Below are 14,787 nucleotides of genomic sequence, written 5' to 3'. Positions count from 1 at the left end.
TGGGTGAAGAGTTCTTCGTGGTTCTTACCGTCTCTCTGGGTGGACTGGGTGAAGCGCTTCTCGTGGTTCTTACCGTCTCTCTGGGTGGACTGGGTGAAGCGCACTCCTCGTGGGTTGACGTAGTCCATGTCGTGCACAGAGGAAGTGTCCGACACAGAGTTGTTGTCTTCTAAAACCTCAGGGATGGATTCCACAGACGCAGATGCAGAGTTCACCATGGCTCTGTCGCCCTAAGGAGAAAACAGGGTCAAGACAGGGTCAAGACAGGGTCAGGGTGGAGACCTGCTGACCTAGGCTGGGGATGTCTCCGGGGGTGGATGAGATCCGCCCTGAGGACCTAAAGTCTCTGGATGTTGTAGGGTAGTAACAGGGCGTGGCGGTCGGGGACAGTGTCTCTGGCAGACCGGGGTGGTGGTCCCTCTGTTCAAGAAGGGGGACCGGAGGGTGTGTCCCACCTACAGAGGGATCACACTCCTCAGCCTCCCATAAGGTCTATTCCAGGTCCTGGAGGAGAATCTGACCCATAGAACCTCAGATTCAGGAGGAGCAGGTTTAGGTCCTGGTGGTGGAACACTGGACCAGCTCTAGACTCTCCACCAGGGGGCGCCAGGGCTCATGGGAGTTTGCACAATCACCTGTGCTTTGTGGATCTGGAGAAGGCTTTCCACCGTGTCCCTCAGGGTGTCCTTTGGGGGGTGCTCCAGGAGTACGGGGCCCTTTCGTCAGGGCTGTCCGGTCCCTGTCTGACCGGAGCAGGAGCTGTGTTCGCATTGCAAGCAGTAAGTCAGACCTGTTCCCAGTGCATGTTGGACTCCGCCAGGGCTGCGCTTTGTCACCGGTTCTGTTCATAGTTTTTATGGACAGAATATCTAGACGCAGTCAGGGGTCAGAGGGTGTGGTCAGGGGTCGGAGGGCGTCCGGTTTGGGGACCACAGGATCTCATCTCTGCTGCTGGACCTGCAGCTGCACTGGGACGGTTTGAGCCGAGTGTGAAACGGCTGGGATGAGAATCAGCTCCAAATCCGAAGACATAGTTCTCAACCGGAAAAAGGTGTCTAGCCCTCTCCAGGTGGGTGGGGGGTCCTTGCCCTCTCCAGGTGGGTGGGGGGTCCTTGCCCTCTCCAGGTGGGTGGGGGGTCCTTGCCCTCTCCAGGTGGGTGGGGGGTCCTTGCCCTCTCCAGGTGGGTGGGGGTCCTCGCCCTCTCCAGGTGGGTGGGGGTCCTCGCCCTCTCCAGGTGGGTGGGGGTCCTCGCCCTCTCCAGGTGGGTGGGGGGTCCTCGCCCTCTCCAGGTGGGTGGGAGGTCCTTTCTCCAAGTGGAGGAGTTCAAGTATCTTGGGGTCTTGATGGAGTGTGTGATTGACAGTTGGACTGTTGAGGTGAAGGAGCTAAGTACAAAGACAAAGCTCTGGATTTACCGCTCACTCTATGTTCTGACCTCACCTCTGGTCATGAGCTTTAATGACCCAAAGGACAAGATCGAGGATACAAACGGTCCAAATGAGTTTCCTCCGCCGGATGGCTGGGCGCTCCCTTAGAGATAGGGGGAGGAGCTCAGTCACACGGGGGGAACTCAGAGTAGAGCTGCTGCTCCTCCTAGGCGCCTCCCTGGGGAGGAATTTCGGGCATGTCCCATCGGGAAGAGGCCCCGGGGAAGACCCAGGACAAGCTGGAGGGACTATGTCTCTCTCGGCTGGCCTGGGGACCCCCCGGAGGAGTTGGATGAAGTGTCTGGGGAGGAGGAAGTCCGGGAGTCCCCTTAGACTGCTGCCCCCGCGACCCGGCCCCGGATAAGCGGAAGAAGATGGATGGATGGAGGGTTCTGACCGGGTCAAAACATGGTAACACAATTACTTCACATTTAACATTGAACCAGAGAGAGATAAAAACAGACTAAATACTTTTTAAGTCTAGATTTAAAAAAGCTTCTAACCGAAAGGAAGAAGACGCAAGGCCAGGAAGAGCTTTAAAAACTAAGGGTACCGCTCAGGGCTATGACCCTTTAGTCATTCAGTCAATCGATCAAATGTCAAGTCGACAAACATTTGATCAGTCGACTCGTTATTTTATTTAGATTTAAAGGACTTATTTGGGACACGAGCAAAAAGTAGAGGCAATATCTATATAGATATTTAGATATTATATTATAGACTATATCTCCAACGTATAAAGACACATTTATGTATAAAAAAGTAATTTTCCTGTAGGAGTTCGATTCCTGACTCAGATTATTTACTACATGCCCTCCCTTCTCTCATCCCCCATTCCACAGTTCCAGTTCCTGTGCAGTTGTAGTCTTTTCAGTGACGTTTGGGTTGGAAAAATGCAAATACTTGATAGTTTCGATGACTTTTGACATTAATCTGATCTGATAAAAGACACACACGTCATGACTCACCTGTCCATCTGCCGCCGACTCGCCGCCGTGTGTCGGACTCTGCGCCGCGCCGCACTGGTCAAGCTCGGACAGGTCTTCTCTGGACGGAGTCTTGGAGCACGCATCCACGCCACTGTCCGAGGGGCTGGAGATGGACCCGGCGCTCTCTGAGGACGGGAGCGCCGCAGGAGCCGAGTCCAGGAAGGGAACGCCGGCTGAGGGAGAGTCACAAGTGTGTGAGGGGAGTGGCTAAAGCTAGCGTGTGTGAGGGGAGTGGCTAAAGCTAGCGTGTGTGAGGGGAGTGGCTAAAGCTAGTGTGTGTGAGGGGCGTGGCTAAAGCTAGTGTGTGTGTGAGGGGCGTGGCTAAAGCTAGTGTGTGTGAGGGGCGTGGCTAAAGCTTGTGCATGTGAGGGGCGTGGCTAAAGCCTCTACGCCGCGTTTGAACCTCTCTTTATGTCGTGCTTTGGATTTGGATCATGTGACATTTTATGACCTGGAAATATCAGATTGTTGCTCTTGACAAAGCGAGTGCCATAAACAGGAAACAGCTGTTGCTAACGTGCTTTGCTAGCTTTGTGTTGCTAACGTGCTTTACTAGCTTTGTGTTGCTAAGTCTCCACACAGTCGTTAGCATCAGTGGAAACGCGGCGCTTTAGCTCGAGATCAAGTCAGAGTTTGGAGACAAATGATTCTTTTGTGTTTCCTTTTGCCTCTTGTTTTGACCTGAGTCTGTGTTCTCTCTCGTCCAATCATCTGGCTGTGCTGTCTCTTAACTTGATTGGCCGTTACCTGAGAGGTTGTTGTTGCTTAAAGCTGATTGGTCCATGGTTCCGCTGGGACTTCGCACCATGTGATGCGCCGGTCGCGGGGAGCGTTTCTGCTTCTTCCATTTGGACGACTCGCTCATTCCTCCGGCTCGCATCTTCAGCTGAAACACACGGAAAACAAACGTCAGCTCCATCTTCAGGCGCAAAACCATTTTGAACCAGATTTGTTTGTGTCTGCGTTCTTTTATAAAAGTACAACATGTGTGTAAGAGTACTACAGTGTGTAAGTAGTACTGGTCGTACTACTCAAGATAAAAAGTCTGACTTAAGTGACAACAAATGACATTAAAGCAGCACTAGCAGCGATGACTGCTCTCGCCTTCCCGCGCGGCCATGTTTTCTGCTGCGTTTTGCATCAGACCAACGACGCTCAGTATTTCACAGTTGATGATTGTGTCGTTTGAGACTCAAATAGTTGTTTGTCCTGACAAACTGTAAGATGGTGCTGAACGCAGACCTGAGCAGGGAGAAAGAGAGAGAGCCTCTGTGACCCGGCTGCTCCTCTTCCCTGTACCTCCCTGTACCTCCGTCACCTAGCAACAGAGACGCTAATGCTTAGCGTTAGCATTAGCAATATACTTTTACAAATACTGAAAAAAGTACAGGTTGTACTAATGTCAAAAGCAATAGCCCCTAAGATGGTGAAAGTGACCGTAAAGAGGTGAAAGTGTTAAGGACATGAAACGCGTCAAAAATCCTGATATGGAAAAATAAATGCGAAAACAAGACCATATAGTTCTGCTTTATGACGCAGACACTATATGAACACGTCTTTGTACAAATGATTACCCGTCAAGCATCATTTTTAATAAGCGTATTTGTTTCAGTAAATCAGAATGGATTCAATGGGTTCGTATTTATAATTTCTACAGCAAATCATTTAATAATGAACTCAAAGGGCCAAACATGATGTAAATGAGTAAAATCACGGTCACAAACATGAATGTGTGATTCAGCTGCTGTGACCTCTGACCTCTGACCTTTGACCCAGGCTGCCCCCAACAGCTTCGGTTAAAGGGGACGCCCTAAAAGTCCAGCATTTTGTTTTTGTTGGATCTTAGTGTTAATAAGCTCAAACCCTGGGTGGAGTTTAGAGTCAGCTCTAAGGGACGGTCCCTGGGTGGAGTTTAGAGTCAGCTCTGAGGGACGGTCCCTGGGTGGAGTTTAGAGTCAGCTCTAAGGGACGGCCCCTGGGTGGAGTTTAGAGTCAGCTCTAAGGGACGGCCCCTGGGTGGAGTTTAGAGTCAGCTCTAAGGGACGGTCCCTGGGTGGAGTTTAGAGTCAGCTCTAAGGGACGGTCCCTGGGTGGAGTTTAGAGTCAGCTCTAAGGGACGGCCCCTGGGTGGAGTTTAGAGTCAGCTCTAAGGGACGGCCCCTGGGTGGAGTTTAGAGTCAGCTCTAAGGGACGGTCCCTGGGTGGAGTTTAGAGTCAGCTCTAAGGGACGGTCCCTGGGTGGAGTTTAGAGTCAGCTCTAAGGGACGGCCCCTGGGTGGAGTTTAGAGTCAGCTCTAAGGGACGGCCCCTGGGTGGAGTTTAGAGTCAGCTCTAAGGGACAGCCCCTGGGTGGAGTTTAGAGTCAGCTCTAAGGGACGGCCCCTGGGTGGAGTTTAGAGTCAGCTCTAAGGGACGGCCCCTGGGTGGAGTTTAGAGTCAGCTCTAAGGGACAGCCCCTGGGTGGAGTTTAGAGTCAGCTCTAAGGGACGGCCCCTGGGTGGAGTTTAGAGTCAGCTCTAAGGGACGGCCCCTGGGTGGAGTTTAGAGTCAGCTCTAAGGGACGGCCCCTGGGTGGAGTTTAGAGTCAGCTCTAAGGGACGGTCCCTGGGTGGAGTTTAGAGTCTAACTGTGGTTCTTACCTGGACACGTTTGTTTTTCCACATTATATTGTAAGCCTCAGGAGAAAAGGCAAGTTTAGTGAATTTAGTGACAGAACATGCAACACAGGAGGCGGGGCTAAACACACAATACAGTTGGACCAGGGGTGTCAAACATGCGGCCCCAGAGCTGCATTCGGCCCCCCAGACGTTTTAATCCGGCCCTCAAAAAATTTCTGATTGACATATAGCGTTTTTATTGCTAAAACTATGAGTCCCTGAATATTTTGCAGCAGCCGCCCCTCCCCCGCGCTGCTCAGCGCTGCTATGCTGCTGGAGCGAGTGCCAAGGACGGAGAAGTGCCGACGCCCATCGCATACTTTACAGACCTGAGCAGAGGTCTAAGCGGGGAAAGAGATGTGTAGTTTTGGGAAACACGTGGAGCTAACGTGGCGCTAACGTGGAGCTAACGTGGAGCTAATGTGGAGTTATGGTGGAGTTAACGTGGAGCTAACGTGGAGCTAACGTGGAGCTAATGTGGAGTTATGGTGGCGTTAATGTGGAGCTAACGTGGAGCTAACGTGGAGCTAACGTGGAGCTAATGTGGAGTTATGGTGGAGTTAATGTGGAGCTAACGTGGAGCTAACGTGGAGCTAACGTGGAGCTAATGTGGAGTTATGGTGGAGTTAATGTGGAGCTAACGTGGCGCTAACATGGAGCTAACGTGGAGCTAACGTGGCGCTAATGTGTAGCTAACGTGGAGCTAATGTGGAGCTAACGTGGAGCTAACATGGAGCTAACTTGGAGCCAACAACAAGAAATCAAGCTTCTGTGATGAGTTTGTCTCTAAGATAATTCTGTGATATGAACATTTCAAATTAGAAATCATATCACACGTCCATGTTCCTGTTTCTACTTATGCTAATGCTAACGCTAATGCTAATGTACTCGGTCTTTCCCCTGCTGAAGATTTTGCAGATTTGTCGTGTTCGGCCCGGGGCCATAAATGAGTTTGACGACCCTGAATTAGACAGAGCAGAACATGCAACACAGGAGGCGGAGCCAAACACACGCTGCACTTTGTCATTTTGATTTTGCCTTGTCAAAAATATCTTAATATTTCAATTTCAAAATGTTCTTACAAAGTGATCACTGTCGTGACACACACACACACACACACACACAGACACACACACACACACACACACACACACACACAAAGACTGACACAGACACACACACAGACACGGACACAGAGACAGAGACACAGACACACACAGACAGACAGACACACACACACACAGACACGGACACACATCACACACAGACAGACAGACACACACACACATCACACACAGACAGACAGACACACACACACACACAGACACACACACAGACAGACACAGACACACACACAGACAGACACACACACACACACAGACAAACATACACAGAGACACAGACACAGACACACACACACACACACACACACACACAGACACAGACACAGACACACAAAGACACACACACAGACACACACGTGTCCAAAAGGCTCTGATTGAGAAGAGTATTGTGACTTTAAACTGCTGTGATACACGAGTGCAGCAGCAGGAGGATGAGAGTCGTGCAGATGAGGTGAACCATGCACAGGACCATGTGAACCCTGCACAGGACCATGTGAACCCTGCACAGGACCATGTGAACCCTGCACAGGACCATGTGAACCCTGCACAGGACCATGTGAACCCTGCACAGGACCATGTGAACCATGCACAGGACCATGTGAACCCTGCACAAGACCATGTGAACCATGCACAGGACCATGTGAACCATGCACAGGACCATGTGAACCCTGCACAGGACCATGTGAACCCTGCACAGGACCATGTGAACCCTGCACAGGACCATGTGAACCCTGCACAGGACCATGTGAACCATGCACAGGACCATGTGAACCATGCACAGGACCATGTGAACCCTGCACAAGACCATGTGAACCATGCACAGGACCATGTGAACCATGCACAGGACCATGTGAACCATGCACAGGACCATGTGAACCCTGCACAGGACCATGTGAACCCTACACAGGACCATGTGAACCCTGCACAGGACCATGTGAACCATGCACAGGACCATGTGAACCCTGCACAGGACCATGTGAACCCTGCACAGGACCATGTGAACCATGCACAGGACCATGTGAACCATGCACAGGACCATGTGAACCCTGCACAAGACCATGTGAACCCTGCACAAGACCATGTGAACCATGCACAGGACCATGTGAACCATGCACAGGACCATGTGAACCCTGCACAAGACCATGTGAACCATGCACAGGACCATGTGAACCATGCACAGGACCATGTGAACCCTGCACAGGACCATGTGAACCATGCACAGGACCATGTGAACCATGCACAGGACCATGTGAACCCTGCACAAGACCATGTGAACCCTGCACAGGACCATGTGAACCCTGCACAGGACCATGTGAACCCTGCACAGGACCATGTGAACCCTGCACAGGACCATGTGAACCCTACACAGGACCATGTGAACCCTGCACAGGACCATGTGAACCATGCACAGGACCATGTGAACCCTGCACAGGACCATGTGAACCCTGCACAGGACCATGTGAACCCTGCACAGGACCATGTGAACCATGCACAGGACCATGTGAACCCTGCACAGGACCATGTAAACCCTGCACAGGACCATGTGAACCATAAACAGGACCACGTGAACCATGCACAGGACCATGTGAACCCTGCACAGAACAATGTGAACCATAAACAGGACCACGTGAACCATGCACAGGACCATACCATGTGAACCATGCACAGGACCACGTGAAACATGCACAGGACCATACCATGTGAACCATGCACAGGACCATGTGAAACATGCACAGGACCATGTGAACCCTGCACAGGACCATGTGAACCCTGCACAGGACCATATGAACCATGCACAGGACCATGTGAACCCTGCACAAGACCATGTGAACCATGCACAGGACCATGTGAACCCTGCACAGGGCCATGTGAACCCTGCACAGGGCCATGTGAACCCTGCACAGGACCATGTGAACCCTGCACAGGACCATGTGAACCCTGCACAGGACCATGTGAACCCTGGACAGGACCATGTGAACCATGCACAGGACCATGTGAACCATGCACAGGACCATGTGAACCATGCACAGGACCATGTGAACCCTACACAGGACCATGTGAACCATGCACAGGACCATGTGAACCCTGCACAGGACCATGTGAACCATGCACAGGACCATGTGAACCCTGCACAGGACCATGTGAACCCTGCACAGGACCATGTGAACCCTGCACAGGACCATGTGAACCCTGCACAGGACCATGTGAACCATGCACAGGACCATGTGAACCATGCACAGGACCATGTGAACCATGCACAGGACCATGTGAACCATGCACAGGACCATGTGAACCCTACACAGGACCATGTGAACCATGCACAGGACCATGTGAACCCTGCACAGGACCATGTGAACCATGCACAGGACCATGTGAACCCTGCACAGGACCATGTGAACCCTGCACAGGACCATGTGAACCCTGCACAGGACCATGTGAACCATGCACAGGACCATGTGAACCATGCACAGGACCATGTGAACCCTGCACAGGACCATGTGAACCCTGCACAGGACCATATGAACCATGCACAGGACCATGTGAACCCTGCACAGGACCATGTGAACCATGCACAAGACCATGTGAACCATGCACAGGACCATGTGAACCATGCACAGGACCATGTGAACCCTGCACAGGACCATGTGAACCATGCACAGGACCATGTGAACCATGCACAGGACCATGTGAACCCTGCACAAGACCATGTGAACCCTGCACAGGACCATGTGAACCCTGCACAGGACCATGTGAACCCTGCACAGGACCATGTGAACCCTGCACAGGACCATGTGAACCATGCACAGGACCATGTGAACCATGCACAGGACCATGTGAACCCTGCACAGGACCATGTGAACCCTGCACAGGACCATGTGAACCATGCACAGGACCATGTGAACCCTGCACAGGACCATGTAAACCCTGCACAGGACCATGTGAACCATAAACAGGACCACGTGAACCATGCACAGGACCATGTGAACCATGCACAGAACAATGTGAACCATAAACAGGACCACGTGAACCATGCACAGGACCATACCATGTGAACCATGCACAGGACCACGTGAAACATGCACAGGACCATACCATGTGAACCATGCACAGGACCATGTGAAACATGCACAGGACCATGTGAACCCTGCACAGGACCATGTGAACCCTGCACAGGACCATGTGAACCCTGCACAGGACCATATGAACCATGCACAGGACCATGTGAACCCTGCACAAGACCATGTGAACCATGCACAGGACCATGTGAACCCTGCACAGGGCCATGTGAACCCTGCACAGGGCCATGTGAACCCTGCACAGGACCATGTGAACCCTGCACAGGACCATGTGAACCCTGCACAGGACCATGTGAACCCTGTACAGGACCATGTGAACCCTGCACAGGACCATGTGAACCATGCACAGGACCATGTGAACCATGCACAGGACCATGTGAACCATGCACAGGACCATGTGAACCCTACACAGGACCATGTGAACCATGCACAGGACCATGTGAACCCTGCACAGGACCATGTGAACCATGCACAGGACCATGTGAACCCTGCACAGGACCATGTGAACCCTGCACAGGACCATATGAACCCTGCACAGGACCATGTGAACCCTGCACAGGACCATGTGAACCATGCACAGGACCATGTGAACCATGCACAGGACCATGTGAACCATGCACAGGACCATGTGAACCCTGCACAGGACCATGTGAACCATGCACAGGACCATGTGAACCCTGCACACCCTGCACAGGACCATGTGAACCCTGCACAGGACCATGTGAACCCTGCACAGAACAATGTGAACCATAAACAGGACCACGTGAACCATGCACAGGACCATACCATGTGAACCATGCACAGGACCATGAAAAGCTGACGTGTCATGTGGAATTACCTTCTTCATGTTGGCACCGACAAAACTTTTGGCTTCTTCTTTGAACTGCGGTAATCTGGAAGAGACGGACGAAAAGTGAACATACCACAAGTCTCCTTAGCCTCTTTGGCCTCTTTGGCGCCTTTAGCGTCCTTAGCCTCTTTGGCGTCCTCAGCCTCTTTAGCGTCCTTAGCCTCTTTAGTGTCCTTAGCCTCTTTAGTGTCCTTAGCCTCTTTAGCGTCCTTAGCCTCTTTAGTGTCCTTAGCCTCTTTAGCGTCCTTAGCCTCTTTAGTGTCCTTAGCTTCTTTAGAGTCCTTAGCCTCTTTAGCGTCCTTAGCCTCTTTAGCGTCCTTAGCCTCTTTAGGGTCCTTAGCCTTTTTAGCCATTTGACTTAATCTGTTCTGGATTAAAAAAACAGAGGAATGTCGAGTAAAAACGCTGTGAAAAAAGCTGTGAAAATGAACTCCGGCTTTGGAGAAGAGAAAAGAGTCAAAGGTCAAAAGTCTGGGTCAGATTTAGACCAAGAACCAAACAAAAGCCTGAGATATTAGCGGATTAGCCTCTTTAAACATGTTAGCTTTAGCTCTTCACGTTGGAGAGGAATAAACTTCTTTGTGTCTCAAAGCGAGGGACGTGGACCGTCACTATAATTACTACATAAACTCTATAAACAACATTCAAATCTAAATGTCAATCAAATATTTCTGATTTTCATCAATAAAACACTTTATTCATAAATATTCTCTCTGGACGTTTCAGTCACAGATTTACACTTTCAGGATTTATTCATTTAAAATCCACCCGAGAAAAATGTCCTAAACGAGGACTAAACCAGGTGTAAACCAGGACTAAACCAAGTCTAAACCGGGTCTAAACCGGGTCTAAACCGGGTCTGAACCGGGTCTGAACCGGGTCTAAACCAGGTCTAAACCGGGTCTAAACCGGGTCTAAACCGGGTCTAAACCGGGTCTAAACCGGGACTAAACCAGGACTAAACCAGGACTAAACTGGGTCTAAACCGGGTCTAAACCGGGTCTAAACCAGGACTAAACCAAGTCTAAACCGGGTCTAAACCGGGTCTAAACCGGGTCTAAACCGGGTCTAAACCGGGACTAAACCAGGACTAAACCAGGACTAAACCAGGTCTAAACCAGGTGTAAACCGGGACTAAACCGGGTCTAAACCGGGTCTAAACCGGGTCTAAACCGGGTCTAAACCGGGTCTAAACCAGGACTAAACCAAGTCTAAACCGGGTCTAAACCGGGTCTAAACCGGGTCTAAACCGGGACTAAACCGGGACTAAACCGGGACTAAACCGGGTCTAAACCGGGACTAAACCGGGACTAAACCGGGACTAAACCGGGACTAAACCGGGACTAAACCGGGACTAAACCGGGACTAAACCGGGACTAAACCGGGACTAAACCGGGACTAAACCGGGACTAAACCGGGACTAAACCGGGTCTAAACCGGGTCTAAACCGGGACTAAACCGGGACTAAACCGGGACTAAACCAGGACTAAACCGGGACTAAACCAGGACTAAACCGGGACTAAACCGGGACTAAACCAGGACTAAACCGGGACTAAACCGGGACTAAACCGGGTCACTCTGGGACATTAGGATTCAGCAGAGTCTTTGGAGGAAGATGAGATAAATATGCTGATGTGTGCGCGTGTGTGTTCTGTGTGCGTGTTCTGTGTGTGTGTGTGTTCTGTGTGCGTGTGTGTCTGTGTGTGTGTGTGTGTGTGTACGTGTTGTGTGCGTGTTCTGTGTGTGTGTGTGTGTGTGTACGTGTTGTGTGCGTGTTCTGTGTGTGTGTGTGTGTGTGCGCGTGTTCTGTGTGTGTGCGCGTGTTGTGTGCGTGTTCTGTGTGTGTTCTGTGTGTGTGTGTGCGTGTTGTGTGCGTGTTCTGTGTGTGTGTGTGTGTGTGTGTGCGTGTTCTGTGTGTGTGCGCGTGTTGTGTGCGTGTTCTGTGTGTGTGTGTGTGTGTGCGCGTGTTCTGTGTGTGTGCGCGTGTTGTGTGCGTGTTCTGTGTGTGTTCTGTGTGTGTGTGTGCGTGTTGAGTGCGTGTTCTGTGTGTGTGTGTGTGTGTGTGTGTGTGCGTGTTCTGTGTGTGTGCGCGTGTTGTGTGCGTGTTCTGTGTGTGTGCGTGTTGAGTGCGTGTTCTGTGTGTGTTCTGTGTGTGTGTGCGTGTTCTGTGTGTGTTCTGTGTGTGTGTGCGTGTTCTGTGTGTGTGTATTCTGTGTGCGTGTTGTGTGTGTCGGGTGTGTTTAAATGTGTGTGTTGGTGTGAATAATGATGTGTTTAATGTCACAGAGAGCGTGGTTATTAGCGACCACTTCACTGCTCATTTGCATATCTGCTTGTCCTTTAAAGCCCGGAGTCATTTTGTCTGAAGGGTTCGAAAATACTGAAAAGTTTGGAAGATATTTGACATTTTGACATGTTTTATGAATTAATCTGTTTCACATACAAATAAATGTTCGTGTTGAGCCTCAGCTGAAGTCTGACTGACTCTTAATGAGCCGGGAGATAATGACATTATAATGATGTTTGGTCATTTAAATAATATTCATCTCACAAAATCAAACAATGCATTTTAATACTGTGCTTAACCCTGAGAAGGACGAATGAAAATGATGACTAAAGCTGAACAAGACCCAGACATCCAGACTAGACCTGTGTCTCAGTCTGAAGTCTCTGGTCCTGAGAGGTTCTGGCTCCCAAAGCGTCTGGCTCTTGGGCTCCAGGAGGACTTTAGCTCAGGGGGAGGAGTTTCTCAGCACAGCCAGATGATTGGACGAGAGAGAACGCAGACTCAGGCAAAAACAAGAGGAACACAAAAGAATCATTTGTCTCCAAACTCTGACTTGATCTCGAGCTAAAGCGCTGTGTTTCCACTGATGCTAACGACTGTGTGGCGCCTTAGCAACACAAAGCTAGCAAAGCACGTTTGTAACACAAAGCTAGCAAAGCACGTTAGCAACACAAAGCTAGCAAAGCACGTTAGCAACACAAAGCTAGCAGAGCGCGTAGGCAACACAAAGCTAGCAAAGCACGTTAGCAACACAAAGCTAGTAAAGCACGTTCGTAACACAAAGCTAGTAAAGCACGTTCGTAACACAAAGCTAGCAAAGCACGTTAGCAACACAAAGCTAGTAAAGCACGTTAGCAACACAAAGCTAGCAAAGCACGTTAGCAACACAAAGCTAGTAAAGCACGTTCGTAACACAAAGCTAGTAAAGCACGTTCGTAACACAAAGCTAGCAAAGCACGTTAGCAACACAAAGCTAGTAAAGCACGTTAGCAACACAAAGCTAGCAAAGCACGTTAGCAACACAAAGCTAGTAAAGCACGTTAGCAACACAAAGCTAGTAAAGCACGTTCGTAACACAAAGCTAGCAAAGCACGTTAGCAACACAAAGCTAGTAAAGCACGTTCGTAACACAAAGCTAGTAAAGCACGTTCGTAACACAAAGCTAGCAAAGCACGTTAGCAACACAAAGCTAGCAAAGCACGTTAGCAACACAAAGCTAGTAAAGCACGTTCGTAACACAAAGCTAGTAAAGCACGTTCGTAACACAAAGCTAGCAAAGCACGTTAGCAACACAAAGCTAGCAAAGCACGTTAGCAACACAAAGCTAGTAAAGCACGTTCGTAACACAAAGCTAGTAAAGCACGTTCGTAACACAAAGCTAGCAAAGCACGTTAGCAACACAAAGCTAGCAAAGCACGTTAGCAACACAAAGCTAGTAAAGCACGTTCGTAACACAAAGCTAGTAAAGCACGTTCGTAACACAAAGCTAGTAAAGCACGTTCGTAACACAAAGCTAGCAAAGCACGTTAGCAACACAAAGCTAGTAAAGCACGTTAGCAACACAAAGCTAGCAAAGCACGTTAGCAACACAAAGCTAGTAAAGCACGTTAGCAACACAAAGCTAGTAAAGCACGTTCGTAACACAAAGCTAGCAAAGCACGTTAGCAACACAAAGCTAGTAAAGCACGTTCGTAACACAAAGCTAGTAAAGCACGTTCGTAACACAAAGCTAGCAAAGCACGTTAGCAACACAAAGCTAGCAAAGCACGTTAGCAACACAAAGCTAGTAAAGCACGTTCGTAACACAAAGCTAGCAAAGCACATTAGCAACACAAAGCTAGCAAAGCACGTTAGCAACACAAAGCTAGCAAAGCGCGTTAGCAACACAAAGCTAGCAAAGCACGTTAGCAACACAAAGCTAGCAAAGCACATTAGCAACAAAAAGCTAGAAAAGCAAGTTAGCACCACAAGGCTAGCAAAGCGTGTTAGCAACACAAAGCTAGCGTAGCACGTTAGCAACAGCTGTTTCCTGTTTATGGCACTCGTTTTGTCAAGAGCCACAATCTGATATTTCCAGGTCATAAGGTGTCTGACATGATCCAAAGCATCAAACACCACGCCCCTCAGACACACTAATAATAATAATAATTCAGTGACCCAAAGACGCTGAACATATATTAAAAAAAAAGGGGGGGGGGGGGGGGGGTATTTACAGACACGTACAATACACATTAATATACAGATAAAATGAACAAGACAGAAGAAGTAGAGAGAAAAAGATGGGGATGTAACAGGGGGTAGAAGAGTAGGCAATGGGGTAGAGGAGGCTAGGGGTAGGGGAGGTCATAGGCTTGGGTGAAGAGGTATGTTTTTAG

The 14,787-nt window shown here is 49.8% G+C and overlaps 1 protein-coding gene across 2 annotated transcripts in view; it reads right to left on the bottom strand.

Moving 5' to 3' along the window:
- Positions 1-14,787, bottom strand: part of gbf1 (golgi brefeldin A resistant guanine nucleotide exchange factor 1) — a 105,655-nt gene that overhangs the window by 56,925 nt on the left and 33,943 nt on the right. For both annotated transcript variants that reach the window (XM_072437641.1, XM_072437642.1), the window contains exons 7-10: positions 10,114-10,168; positions 3,165-3,303; positions 2,397-2,590; positions 74-230 (exon numbers count right to left, since the gene is read on the bottom strand). In XM_072437641.1, coding sequence (XP_072293742.1) covers positions 74-230; positions 2,397-2,590; positions 3,165-3,303; positions 10,114-10,168 — 545 coding nt within the window. The remainder of the gene's footprint in view (positions 1-73; positions 231-2,396; positions 2,591-3,164; positions 3,304-10,113; positions 10,169-14,787) is intronic.

The sequence above is a fragment of the Eucyclogobius newberryi genome, unplaced genomic scaffold, assembly GCF_026437365.1.
Source record: "Eucyclogobius newberryi isolate DKJ021-1_F unplaced genomic scaffold, fEucNew1.0.hap1 SCAF_8, whole genome shotgun sequence".
NCBI lineage: Eukaryota > Metazoa > Chordata > Actinopteri > Gobiiformes > Gobiidae > Eucyclogobius > Eucyclogobius newberryi.
This window is presented reverse-complemented; position numbering and strand designations above follow the sequence as displayed.